General features: G+C 30.9%; 2 protein-coding genes across 2 annotated transcripts; both read left to right on the top strand.

Annotated features, from left to right (window-relative positions):
* Positions 1-7,887: 7,887 nt before the first annotated feature.
* Positions 7,888-9,749, top strand: LOC131599758 (protein REGULATOR OF FATTY ACID COMPOSITION 3, chloroplastic-like). Its single transcript, XM_058872025.1, has 5 exons — positions 7,888-8,203; positions 8,339-8,393; positions 8,504-8,560; positions 8,824-8,901; positions 9,184-9,749. Exons 1-5 carry the CDS (start codon positions 7,940-7,942, stop codon positions 9,624-9,626), a joined length of 897 nt encoding a protein of 298 aa, XP_058728008.1. The 5' UTR covers positions 7,888-7,939; the 3' UTR covers positions 9,627-9,749.
* Positions 9,750-13,597: 3,848 nt separating this feature from the next.
* On the top strand, positions 13,598-14,693 carry LOC131599757 (desiccation-related protein PCC13-62-like). Its single transcript, XM_058872024.1, has 3 exons — positions 13,598-13,904; positions 13,991-14,216; positions 14,298-14,693. Exons 1-3 carry the CDS (start codon positions 13,609-13,611, stop codon positions 14,646-14,648), a joined length of 873 nt encoding a protein of 290 aa, XP_058728007.1. The 5' UTR covers positions 13,598-13,608; the 3' UTR covers positions 14,649-14,693.
* Positions 14,694-15,020: the final 327 nt, after the last annotated feature.

Genomic DNA, 15,020 nt, shown 5'->3' with positions numbered 1-15,020 from the left:
TTTACAAATAAATATATAAAATAAACTATCAAGAATTGAAATTACTAGAATCTATAATATAAGAAAATTAATGGCTCTGGAAAACACCAATTTAACCTTTTGTCTTTGCCCTCCACATCACTAAATTAGGGGCAAATTGTGTCTAAAATTTACTTTTTGCAACCAAATTGTACAATTGGTTCTATCTCAAATATAGTTACTTTCATTTGTGTACAAATAGCAAACTCCATTTGTCTTAATAATTGAAGTACAACTAAATGGTAATAGATGAAATATAATATTTGTTTTTAAACCTACTTATTGGTGAATAGTACCTATGCTTCCCCAAGTCTGCAGAGTTATGATCAAAGGGATGGTCTTGGAAATACACTCAACCTCACTTCTCTCTCACCTTAACCCTACTCTATCTCCTCACATTCCTCAATTTTTCACAAAACCTCAGCTTTCATCTTCTTCTACCGCTACATCTTCTTCCACAATCTACTTCTGAAACTCAAATTTCTCATTTCAAAACTAATTAATCCTTTAGCTTCTATCATTTCAAAACTCAATGTTCTTCTTTCTTTTCTCTATTTCAGAATCAAAGCATAAATGTGGATCTGAGGACGAAAGGCTACTCCTGTGGCGGTGTGAGATTCGTGAGGAACGTGCGGTGGTCGATCACTATTTATGCGATTTGAAGGTGATGTTTTAAACCTTCACACTAACCTGCTTCTGATCTGTTATGTTCTTCCTCTTCATCCTCATTTTATTTATTTTTTTCTTCATTTTGATACTAAAAATCTCAACATTTGGTTATGGATTCTTCGTGTTAGTTTGCGGAGGTCGACGATTATTATTCAGAAACAGGATCAGTTTCAACTTTATCTTCTTTTGTTCTTCTGATTTGGCCGGTTAATATGTTTTGTAATTGATGGATTTAGAGACTTTCCATCAAGAAAATTCTTTGGTGTTACTTGAAAAAGATGTTGTTGTTAATGTTTGATGTTGTCTATATGTGCAGGTTTTTTATCGGCTTTATTTATATGTGCAAATTTTAGGATTTCATAATGTTTGATTCAAATTTGGAGTGGTATGTCCTTCTGATTAAACTCAAATCTGAGGTATTTATTTAGCAAACTGATATATATTTACATTCAGTTCTTACTAAAAAAAATTCTCTTTGATTTTTCACTAACTTATTATATGATTTTTCACTAACTTAGTTTTATATGATTCATTATGTATTGTTTTTTTTTGTGTGGAGAAAATAGATTAGATCTACAAAATTAATTTGTGTGTGAGGGTGAAGAAGAAAACAACAGCGTAACTTGAATCTAATTTTTTTACATGTTCAAAACTAAATTTGTTAGGTACATGCTGAAGCAAACTGGAGTGAATATTGCAAATGTTTATGGGGGAGCTCTTATTGGTCAACATGTTTGTTTTATATATTATTTTTTGTTTTATTTTGTTGGTTTATGAGTTTTTATAGTGTTGATTTAATCCATTGCTTGTGACTGTAGCCATCTTCGGGTTTTCGAGAGGGGTGTTGATATTCTGGTTGCAACTTCAGAATGTTTGGTGAATATGATTGAGGGAGAAGAGGTAATATGATATCTATTATTTATGCAACATTGATTTATTGTAGGCATGAATGTCCCATACTAATAACTTCTTATTGATTTGTCTGCAACATTTATATTAGAGGTATCGCAATTGCGTTGGCGGTGGTAGCGAGGATGGTTTTGCGAGAGGTTAAAATAATCACAGAGGTTCTGTTTCTACTGTGAATACTTGTGATCTGAATTTCATTGAGACATCTGAAGTTCATGACAATCACATTGATCATCCGGTTCTTATTTACTCTCCTGCTGTTTGTGACACAAAGGAGACTGTACCAGTTGATAATGATCTGTCCATGAGTCATGCTAGACACAAAGACTTGATTTCAATTTTCAACTATTTCAAATATAAGGCTTTTCTATTTTTTTTTATGTTCTCTACTTTAATTTTATATATGGTTTAGTTTGAGGGAAAGAAACTATGTTCTTCTGGTTTTATTCATGGTTCTGACTGTTTGATGGTTGTTGGTATAAGTGGGATTGATTATATGGATGTCGCAATATCTGCAGTTTGGGCTATGTGGATGTCGAAAGCAGATTATGCGTTTGCTGATTCTAGTTCGCTTGATATCTCCTCTGGCGCCACCGCTTTAACTGCTCTTGTATTTGGGAGGATACTGAACTTGTATTATTATCATTATTATTTGGTAACAATATAATGGGCATTTGCTTATTTAGTTATAATTTATTTGGGAAAATCCAAAGAAATTTGGATAGTGTTTTTGTCCCCTCTTATTGGAGATGAAAGTCAAAACTTGCAGAAAGAAACGTATATTTGTTTTGTTTTACATGTTGCATGATTTCCTTTAAAGTCTTTTCCTCAACTTGAGAAAACTTCATCATTGAAAGAAAGTTGAGTGTATAAGTTATATATACTTAATGTGCATATTGCAAGTTGTGTGTATTATATTATTATATTTTTATTGTGTGTATAAATGTGTCTATTTTTTTACTTTTTAATTTTTAAGACAAATTAATGTTAATAATAAGAAAAAAAATTATGTGCTTTAAATTATGCTAATATTTTGTCATATGATTTGACAATGTTACGTGCTTTAAAAATGTTATTGAATCAACGCCGTCACCACATATCCGCCCCCGGAAACATGCCAATGGGGCATAGGTTTTGTTTGGTTGATGGTTATGTTTGGGTTTTGCATGCTTAGGAAGAATGAAACTGAGAGATCGAGAGAGAATTTTTGTTGTTGATTCCATGGAATCAGAGGAAATTTTGTAGTTAAGAAAGAAGAATGAGAGATTTTGAGAGAGAGGTTATCTTTGTTCTGAATTTTTTGTTGTTGTTCTTTCATTGAGAAAATGATGAAGCAGAGAAAATAATGAGAGATAGAGAGATCTCACGTTTCAAGAGAGAGAGAGAGAGAGCGCTATTATATAAATATAGTCTTAATTTAGATTAATTTAATATTAAATGAAATAATGAGTTTGCCTTTCCAATGAAACTTTGTAGCTATCAAAGTAACTTTTGAGTAACTTTAGATGTACTTGAAAAATGATAAGTTGTGCAAATAAATTCTACACAAAGACCGTGAAATACAATTAAAAATTAATATAAAATTAATTCGAAATTATTTCAAAAATATAATAGCATGACACATAAGCAATATTAAATGTCAAATGAATATGGTAACATGGTAACAGTATAGTATTGATTAGTCTCTTTTACCCTTGGAATAAAAAAAGTTATAACATTTAATCAAAAGGTTAGACTTGGAATTTCCAAGTACTTCACTTTTAATAGATTGATAATAGATATACAAGTTATTGATAACCTTATTCTTTATTTTATTTTAATTTTAATTTTTCGTCTAATATTTTTTTTCTTTATATTCAACATTTTTTTCAATCAAATTACATTTTTTATTTTATAATTTTATTTTTTATACACAATCAATAAATACTACTGATATATTTTTAAAAACAAAAAAAAATCTACTTTTGATCAAAATGATTTTAAATTAGAAAAATTAATTTTTTGCTGATATTAATGATTATATAAATAACAATTTAAATGAAGAAAATGCGTGACAAACCAGAACCCGTGCGTATGCACGGGTTTGTTACTAGTTAACTAAAAAAGAGGAAATTTTGGAGGAGGAGCGGACATTGGCGGGCGGCGGGCATTGGCGGGGCGGGCTATGGGGGGCGACGGGTTTTGACGGGGCGGGCTTTGGCGAGCGGCGGACCTAAAATCCCAACCCAATCCGCCATTTTTTGGCGGGTGCGCGGGCCGGCCCGGCGGGCCACAACCCGTTTTGCCACCCCTACCTGTACTAAATGTGAAAAATACGAATCCAAGTAATCGGTTACCCTATACCAAATGTGAAAATTTCTGTTTTTTATTCATTTTTATTTTAGTTAAATATCTTTTAATTTTTAGTCCAACTTACTTAATATATATTTTTTTTAGTTTTGACTCATTAAATTTTATTCTAGTCAAACAATTATCTCTTCTCTTCTTGGAAACCATTTTTTATTCAATCCAAAAAATTACTCCCCACTCACACTACTCCTTTTACCAACATTATCTCTTTAATATCCATTTATCAAAACATATTATATTAACTCTTCTCTCACTTCCAACCAAATAAGCTCTTACCAAAAGCACTTTTTTACTCTTCTAAAACACTTCCCAAATCCTAACCTTCTTTTAACTTAAGCTCTCTTCAATGGCTCCTCCAAAAAAATCCAAGGGCAAGGCAAAAATGGGTTAAGGGTCCTCCAATCCAGCTCCAGATTCTGATATTGAGTTTGTTGATCCTCCTCTGAAGACTAGAAGATTGCTCTTTGCCTTTATAAATCGTCCTCTGACACCTCAAAAATATGATAATCTCGCTTCCTTCTCATCTTCAAGTTTTGATTTTCACGGTTTGTTAGATTTTCAAGGCATTAGTAACTTTATAGAAGATTATGGTTTTGTGTACTCGGACATTGTTAAGGATTTTTATGGAAAGCTTAATGTTACTAATGATGGTATCATGTCTTCTCTTGTGAAACAAAGTGAAATTCTGCTGACACAAGAGGAATTTGGATCTTGCTTGGGTATTACATTCACCGGCGTTAGGCTTCGTCAAGGTTTTACGTGTGTTGATCCGAAATTTAAGGATTATGAAAAATGGGCCTTTTATTTCAGCATTAGCGTATCTCCGAATATGAAGTTATTAGCAAGCAATCGACCTCCACTCAGATTCACCTTTATTCCCCACTTTATTGGTTAGTGATAGAATGTTGCATTACTTAATTGCTTACATACCCTTGCCAAAACACTCAAATCACTCACAACTTAGTAATCTTGACTTACAACTCATATATGCAATTAAGAAGAAAATCAAAGTGAATTGGGCTTATTTGATCATGTTGAATATATTGCGACAAAAAAAGTTTAATGGTGGACTTCCTTATGGTAGACCAATTTCAAAAATATTTGAATTTTGTGAGCTTGAATTAAGACGGGAGCCTAAAGTTGAAATGACCGCAATAAAGTGTGAGATAACCGTTAACGCGGCCAACAAGAACATGGGGATTCATCAAGATTAGGATGGTATATTCAAGCATCTTGCTCATGGTTCATCATCTTCACAAACGGCTCTGGTTCGAACTCCAGCTCCGGTTCCACCTCCTGCTCCAGTTCCGGAAGGAGGCTTCACAAATGAATTCTTTTACAACCATATGCATGGAATGGAAGACCAATAAACACTCATTTTGACAACCTTATCTCTGAATTCCTTTCCGCTCTTGCCAACCAAAACCAAGATGAGAGTGATGATGAGATGGAAGAAGATGAAGGTGAATAGATGTTTTGTGTTGTTCGTTCATTAGTTTATGTTATCGCTTAATGTCTTTACTTTTCAGTTGTTAAGAGTAAGTTATTTTCATCTTCGTTATGCTTGTTTGGTTAAAACAATATGTGACCTTTTATTATGCTATGGATAAGTATCTTGTGTGTTATAACTTTATGTATGTTGCATATATTATGTGTTGTTTTTTAGAATAAGTTAGCTTTTACTTCTTTTCCCCATCCTTTTAGGTAATAATAACAAAGGGGGAGAAGAGGCATGTTTTCTTGTCCAAATTTATGCAGCCACATAATCAAGAAAGCATTGATAAATGGGGAGATAACAAGATAGGGGAGCATGCTCATTAATGACAAACAATAGAGTTCATGCATTTCAAAATTATCAAAAGTTGTCATCGTCAAAAAGGGGGAGAATGTAATATCAAGCTTCTTCAAATTTTCATGAAGCATTTGTTTTGATGAAGTCAACATAAGTATAAAAAAGATGAGCAAAAGAACTATATGACATTTGGATCATTTTCTAACTTTAATGAAGATTAGCCTTGTGATTGATCTTCAAAAATTAGATACAAGCTAAAACTTAAGCTTTGATATCTTAGTGCTCAAAATATTACACATTTTCATACATATGCATTACCCTCTCAAGAAATATTCCTAAATTTGATTTCAATTCATTTTCAAAAGCTTTTTTCCTTTTTTACTTCACAGTAACCGGTTACATGAAACCAAGTAACTGGTTACCTCATCCTAGCAGTGGTTTTGTTTGCGTCAAAATGACATGTTTTAGTTGAAGTAACCGGTAACTTCACCCAAATAACTGGTTACCTGGGAACAAAATTTAACGTTATAGAGTAACCGTTTACCTCACTTCAAGTAACCGGTTACCAATGAACCAGTGAACCAGTGAGACTTTTTGACCATTGCATTGTTTGGACATTTTGCAACCTTTCTAAAAGGCATAAAGTCACCTATAAATATCAAGCATATCAGATTTCATTTCCTTACCTCTTTCACACGATTTTCAACCTTTCTCTGTATATTGTTACATATCAATTTCAGAAAAACATCTCTCATACATTCATAAACCTTGAGCACTAATATATCTTTGTGAATTATTTTTCTTGAAAGAGAAGATCAATCAAGTGATTGATATATTGTATAATACTTCAAAACTCTTGTAAAAATTCAGATTAAGTTTGTCGTAATCTTGCTGTCTAGGATTGTTGGAAGCAAGATAGTCACTTTGAGAGGATTGTTCGTCTACTGGACTTAGTTTAAAATCCAAGAGGATTACTCTTGGTCCAAGAGGATTGTTCTTGGTGTTTTTTTGGGTTGTCTTGTAGAAGTTACCAACTATAGTGAAATCTCTTACTGCGTAAGGGGACTGAAGTACGCTCGGATTGTGAGGGGAACCAGGATATATTCTTGTGTCATTTATTTTTCTGCACTTTACTACTTTCATAAACTTACCATAAACCAAAAAAATAATCCAAACATCACAAAAACCGATAAAATTTTTAAGAGCCTAATTCACCCCCCTCTCAGGCGCACTTCGTGCTTACAACAATCACATGATTCAACCTAATCTTTCTCAAGTCTATCAAAATCTATCATGGTTGCCAAGACTTTAAACTCAGTCAAAACACATTAGAATTATACAATTGAACATTATAACCATGTTTTATGCTAATATCGCCACCAACCAAATAAGGCAAGGTTGCATAGCCACAATCTAAGAAAGTTGCAACTTGAGATACAATCAGCGAAATATGTCGAGAAACAAAAGACAATATCACAAAGTAGAGATAATACTCATACATTACCCTAGAAATAGTCAAATGAGAAATCCAATTTATGGTAAACAAAAGACACTATTTGGGAATACTCATACTATGATAGTTTCATTTAGAAATACCACACATTGTAAATTATTCGAGATATCCAATCAATCAATATATTTGACGTATTTTTATCTTTTTGTTTTATTTCTTATATATTTCTTAGATAGTTTAACATTCATACACTTTACTTAAAATTTTTTAACGTAGTTAAGAAATCTCCAACCAAGACACATGGTTCATTTCTGAATATGATTAATAATATTAACAAATAATATATATAAAAATTAAATTATTTGTAAAAACATATTCAGTTATAGTGAATAATTATTAAATATTACTTATAAACTTCATAAAATTTATTCAAATCAATATATATATATATATATATATATATATATATATATATATATATATATATATATATATATATATATATATATATATATATATATATAAAAGAGGGATATTCTTACTAATTAAGACTTACTACTCGTCATAACCATTAATTCTTCTTCAATCTAATTGTTAAAATTAATGGGTATTATTTTATAAAAGTTTTTGAAAATAAATATTATTTAAAATTTATGAAAATAATATAAATGTAGACTATAAAAATGAATTCTTAAACCTTATACATTTGAAAGAGTCGTTCACTTATCAGTTACTTCTTCTCGTTTGCCATGGAGGCACTGTTCCAGGGTTCTTATCTCTTAACCAAACCTCCAAAAACCGCTACCATGCCAAATTCTCTCAGGTTCAACTTCACATCCCGCTCCACCAGTTACTTTTCTTCTTCAGGGAAGTTTTCTGTTCAGAATAAACCCAGATCATTATCACTAGTTACCAATGCTACTAAGAAAGATAAGAAAGAAGATAGCCATAGCTTTGCACCCAAATTGAATGAAGTCACTGGGTTCTTCCCTGAATCTGTTCTTCTTAAAAAGGTCAGATTTTTACCTATACCCTGCATTTTTTTCATTGATATTCAATTGGGCTTTTCATTTTAAGTGTGATTTTAATCTTTATGAGATGGATTTTTTCATTGATGTTCAATTGGGTTTTTGACTTGTAATTTGCAGAAGGAAGTTGAGGTAGATGGTAAACTTCTTCCGGAGTTTGAAGATGAAGATGAAAGTGAGTGGTTACGGTTCAGTTATTTCACTTGCTTTAGTCTCATGATTGGTTAAATGGTTATGGATTGATGCGTTGGGTTTGGTTTTTTTTGTCATCGTTTTGATTTACAGGAGAACTATACGAATCGTTGGCACTTGAAGTGGAAACTGCTATGGATGTTGAATTATGTAAGTAAATTCTCTCTTCTTTTATGTTAGAGATGATATGAAAACATTGTCATAGAAATTTCACAAATACTCTGTCACAACCTATTAAATCATGTTATGAAGTAATATGGCTCATGTTCTAGTGAGTGAAGTCTTGTATACATATGTCTGTTTCGCCCTAAACATGTTATGAAGCGATATGGCATCCTATAATAGAGCTATCTATATTTCTAGAGCAAATAACATGCTCTATCTCACAATACTCTGCTTCTTTGCCAATGCAGTGCGCCACTACGAGATTGTTTACTTAATTCATGAGCAGCATGAAGAAGAGGTTACATCTGTCAATGAGAAAATTCAAGGTAATGTTCCACCGTTTGCAACTTCGCGTACATTTTTGTCCAATTGTTTATATAATGAGTTCATTAGGTTGCCATTTCTAAATGGCATTCATACTAGTGTTGTTAAACAATGGCTATAGTACCATATATACCGTAACAGAATTTGATCGAATTGCTATTGTTATGCGATACAATATTTAGAACAAAATGTTGTTAAATCATTCAATCTTGTTTTTATCTTTTAATGAAAACATACTTCTGATTATTTTGGTTGTTTTTGTGATTTTTTCCGAACATTTACAGACTTTTTGAGAGAGAAGAAAGGAACAGTGTGGAGATTTAGCGATTGGGGTATGAGAAGGCTGGCTTACAAAATACAGAAAGCTAATAACGCACACTACATTTTGATGAACTTTGAGTTGGATGCGAAATACATCAACGACTTCAAGACTTTGTTGGACAAAGATGAAAGAGTCATTCGACATCTTTTGGTACAGAAGGACGAAGCAATCACTGAAGATTGCCCTCCCCCTCCCGAGTTTAGCACACTTGATGATGAAGACGGAGAAGATGATGATGAACTTGATGATGAATGGGATGATGACGATGAAGATGAAGAAGAGGAAGAAGAAGAGGAAGAGGAAGAGGAAGAGGAAGAGGAAGAGGACTATGATGACGATGACGGAGTAATCATCGTAGACGATGATGATTTGGGATTGTTAGAGAGCGAAATATTAAAACAATGAGGATTGAGAATGTAGGTAGGTAGATAGATTTTTTCCTTTGCCTTGAGTTTTTGTTCCTTTGTTTTCGTAGGAATATAAAGCACTTTTTCGACTCTACATGAATGAAGATCATAATTATTTTCATATGTTGTTTGACCGCGCAAATTGTTAAATTATAAGATGTTTGTTAATTGAGAAAACTAAGATTGAAATTGGTGCTGCTAATTTTGTGTAAATTTTATGAGTTTAATAGATGGAGTTCTTCCAATGAGAACTCTGATGATACTGCAACATAAGCTGTCATTGTTTCCATTTCTCAAATTTCATAAAAACCTAGAGACCACGTCTTAAAACAGTTTCTTAAGGGAGAGAGAGGAGGAAGTCTAAAAATTTGAAGGAGAATCATGGTGGTGACTCTATGAAGCAAAGTAAGAATTGAGCTCCTCTACTCTTGAGGTGCAATGGATGTTTCTTTTGAATACTATTTCAAAGATCCATTGTAACTATTCAAAGTCAGGTCCGAAGATGATGTTGGTCTATTGGCAAAAGTTCAAGGAGACTCTGAAGAGGAAACTCCACTGGTGTTGTGTATCAACCTCAAAGAGCTCCCTATAATCCTTTCACGATGGCAACACACCCTATGTATCAACCTCTATTTGGCTATGCTGCTCTCAGAGCTACTACTCCTAGAGCTCCTCTTCCTCAAGCTTTTTTTGCAGAATCTGATGCTAGTTTTAATAATCAATGGTGGTACCCGGACTCAGGTGCGTCTCACCATGTTACTCCTGATGCCTCAAATTTCTTTGACTCAATTTCTGTGCTTGGATCTGAGCAAGTATTCCTGGGAAACGACCAAGGTTTGTCGATCAACTCAGTTGGTTCTATGCCATTTCCTTTACCAAACTATCCTAACATGTCTTTCACCCTTCACAATCTCTTACTTGTGCCTCACATCACTAAAAACCTCATGAGTGTTAGCAAATTTACTCAAGATAATAATGTTTTCTTTGAGTTTCACCTTAAGTTAAGTTTTGCGTTGTTAAATCTCAGGCTTCTTCTGAAGTTCTTCTTCATGGTCTTGCTGGAGCTGATGATGGTCTCTATAAGTTCCCCAATCCTGCGTATCAACTGTCCAAGTCTCTTCCCCAACCTTAATACTTGCATTTCTCAATCTTCCAATAACTGTAGTTGTAGCACATCTTGTATTTCTGTAGTGAATGTGAATGATACATACAATTGTATTTCCTTATGTACTGAAAATTCTATCAATAACAATACTGGTCTTGTTTGCCACAGTTCTCCTCATATTAATGTCCTTAAATTCTCATAAAGAATTTGTGTACCTTGATTTTGCGTTTGTTGTCCTATATATGGGTATGTTTTATTAGGGTTTTTGAAATTCCATAAGTCATTGGAGAAATATTAAATTTTTTATTAAAAAATAAATATTAATACATATATATGAATATGAAAGTCTATTATGTTTCAAGTGCAATCATGTCTTTAGCACAATGTCTTCAAAATTTGAAGATCATATAATTGTAAAACCACTTTAAAAAAGTAAATTTATAAATATTTATATTTTTTATTTGGGTAAACTGATACTTAATATTGATTTAGTTATTGTGATATATGATAAAACTCTATAAATAGAGGAATTTTTTAGAGATAAAAGATATGAAAATCATACTTATATAATTTTGGCAAAAATATTGCTAAATCATTTTTTTTTAATTTTCTTGAAATTTTAATATTTTTTATAATTTAAATAAATGATAAGAAATATATATTTTTTTTTTATATTTTTTATTAGGAACCTTGTTTATAAAATTAGAGTAAGACCTATAAAATGTTTGAAACAACTCTAAAATGTTTGAATAACTCTGGTGTTAAATTAACTTTGTGAGACAAGAAACTTTATATTTTCTTTTACTATAGACCAAACTGGGTCTCAAATTTTTGCTTGATAATAATTTAATATTATAAATAAAAATAAAAGATATCAATATTTTAAAAATAATAATATTAATATATAATTAATAATTTAAACTAAAAAAACGTATGTTTTAGAATAATTTTGTCCAAAAAGCTTATAATTTAATTCACAATATACAATGAATCAAAGGGTTGTTAATCTGTATATAGAAGTATATCGTGGCATTCTTCATCATAAGAAAAGGTATGAAACATATATTTAGTATATTATGAAAATATTTAAAATTTCCATTAATGTTATTAATATAAATTATAATTATAGTAAAAAATAAATATTTTTAATGTCACAACGCAATGAACCAAAGAGTTGTCAATTACTACATTCGGTCCTATTTATAAGAAAAGATTTTTATTTAGATAAATTGAATAAATAATGCATCTAGACTGTATGTTGTCCAGATACATTATTTATTTAATATATCTAAAAAGAGAATCTTTTCTTATAAATGGGACCAGAGGGAGTAGTATATAACAGCACTATAATACAGTGACATCATCATCATCATAAGAAAAGGCCTAAATATTTTTAAAATTTTCAAAATTTCCATGAACATTATTTTTATTTACAATTGAAAGTTAATATATTTTAAATCTCAATACAATAAATCCAAGGATTGTTAATTTATATATATAACATAAGGGATATGATCAAATGACACCAAGGTGTCAAAGTTTAATTTGACACCAAATCTCAACCGTTAAAAGAATTGATCTAACGGTGATACTAAATAGCCTATTTTTTAGGAGAAAAATATGCTATTTATTTTTTAATTATTATTTTATTTCATATAGTATCACGGTTAGATCAATTCTTTTAACGGTTGAGATTTTGGTGTCAAATTAAACTTTGACACCTTGGTGTCATTTGATCCTAACCCATAACATAATTATCATATATCGTGAGGATAATAAAATATTCAAAGGAGTCAAAATTGCTAAAAGATGGTACATATATAATAACATTATAATAAAAAAAATCTACAAAATATTTTAATATTAAATTTTGTTTTTCTATTTTTATTTCACAAAATTTTCATTTTCAGTAAAAACATTATAATTTAGGTATTTTAGTTAAAAAATTAAACTTGATAATGAAAAAAAAATCATGAATATATATATATATATATATATATATATATATATATATATATATATACATATAGAGGAGGGATCAAATTACACCCGAAGAGTTACACCACGAGTTACACTCGTTCAATAACTACATCTCGAATTAATATTTTTTAAATTCAACCGTTGGATTGAAACATTATATCATATAGATCATACCTATAAAGTTTGAGCTTAATCTATAATGATTTACTATATCATCAAGATATCCAAAGATTAACGTCAAAATGAGCTTTCATATAACGTTAATTTTAATGTAATTCAATGACATAGTAAATCATTATAGATTAAGCTCAAACTTTATAGGTATGATCTATATGATATTATGTTTCAATCTAACGGTTGAATTTATAAAATATTAATTTGAGATGTAGTTATTGAACGAGTGTAACTCGTGGTGTAACTCTTCGGGTGTAATTTGATCCCTCCTCATATATATATATATATATATATATATATATATATATATATATATATATATATATATATATATATATATATATATATATATAAAGTGAGGATAATAAAATATCCAAAAGGTGTAAACCGAATCAAAATTTCTAAAAGATAATACATATAAAATAAATAAGAAAATTTACAAATTAGTTAACATTAAATGTCATTTTTCTATTTTTACAGAATTATCATTTTGAGTGTTTTAGGTAAAAAGATTACTATTTAGATATTTTAGTTAAATAGAATAAACTTTATATCGAAAAATCATGAAATAATAATATTATTAACATAAATTCTAATTTATAGACAACAACCAATATTCTAGAGTCCCATTACAATGGACCGAAAACTCTCGATTAGTAGTATATAAAAGCATTATGATAGAGTAACATATTCATCATCCTCACAAGAAAAAGCCTAAAACATGGCAACATATTACATGTCTATTGTTGTTTTGATTGCTTCCCTTATTGCAAGTTCTACTGCAGTCTCAGAAACAATATTATCAGATGTTAATCTTCTTGAATTTCCTCTTAATTTAGAGTATTTGGAAGCTGAATTCTTTTTATTTGGATCAACTGGTTATGGTTTGGATAAAGTTGCTCCTGAGTTAGCTGAGGGTGGACCAGCTCCTGTTGGTGCCAAGTTGGCTAAATTCAATGACACAGTGATTAAGGATATCATATATCAATTTGCTCTTCAAGAAGTTGGACATTTGAGGTTCTCTTTCTATTACTTTTTAAATCTTCTATAATTTCATGTGTTTAGTTTCTAAAGTACTAATGTTGCATGAATCTTAATTGCAGGGCCATAAAGAACACAGTGACAGGGTTTCCTAGGCCTTTGTTGGATATAAGTCATTCCTCATTTGCCAAGGTGATTGACAAAGCCTTTGGACGACCTCTGCGCCCTTCTTTTGATCCATATGCAAATGATATCAACTATCTTATTGCATCTTATTTGATTCCTTATGTTGGTCTTACCGGATATGTTGGAGCAAACCCACTTCTCCAAAATGCTTCTTCCAGACAGGTATCATAAAACCCTAAATCCTAAACCTTAAAATATGGTCTTTATGCTAATAATGTTGCATGTATTGTATCACTGTATCAGCTAGTAGCAGGTCTTCTAGGAGTAGAATCTGGTCAAGACGCGGTTATAAGAGGATTGTTATACGAACGTCGTGCATGGAAGGTGAACCCTTATGGAGTAACAGTCGGAGAGTTCACCGATCGCATTTCGAAGCTTAGGAATCAATTAGGAAATGAAGGTGTGAAAGATGAGGGTCTTGATGAGACATTCTCCGCTGGAAGCATCCTTGCTGGCGACAAATATTCACTAGCATATTCAAGGACTCCAAAAGAAATATTGAGGATTGTGTATGGAAGTGGTAATGAAACTATCCCTGGAGGCTTTTATCCTAAAGGCGGAAATGGTCATATTGCAAGATCTTACTTAAAATAATTTAATTAAAGTATTGTGTCTATTTTGTTGCTTATATAAATAAGTCCAGAGAATGAATATAATAAGCATTAATTTTTAATGGTATAATTATAATTAATATTGTTTGAAAATTGTCTTGTTACTATTGATTATGATATGTTGTGATTTAGGTTGAAGCACATGATTTCAAGTGACTTAATTTTTTTTCATTCAAAGTGATATAACTAAAGTTAAAATAGAATTAGGTTGCAAAGGAGAATGGACATTAAACAAACTCTTGAATTTTTATACGATGTTATCTTGATATTATTTTCAACAAAATTACATATTAAATTGCTAGAGTTTTCTAAATATATTAGTCTAAAAGCTATTTAAAAAAAAGACATTATCTTT

Source organism: Vicia villosa, linkage group LG4, assembly GCF_029867415.1.
Source record: "Vicia villosa cultivar HV-30 ecotype Madison, WI linkage group LG4, Vvil1.0, whole genome shotgun sequence".
Classification (NCBI taxonomy): domain Eukaryota; kingdom Viridiplantae; phylum Streptophyta; class Magnoliopsida; order Fabales; family Fabaceae; genus Vicia; species Vicia villosa.
The sequence above is the reverse complement of the archived record's forward strand: the minus strand, read 5'-3'. Positions and strand labels throughout refer to the sequence as shown.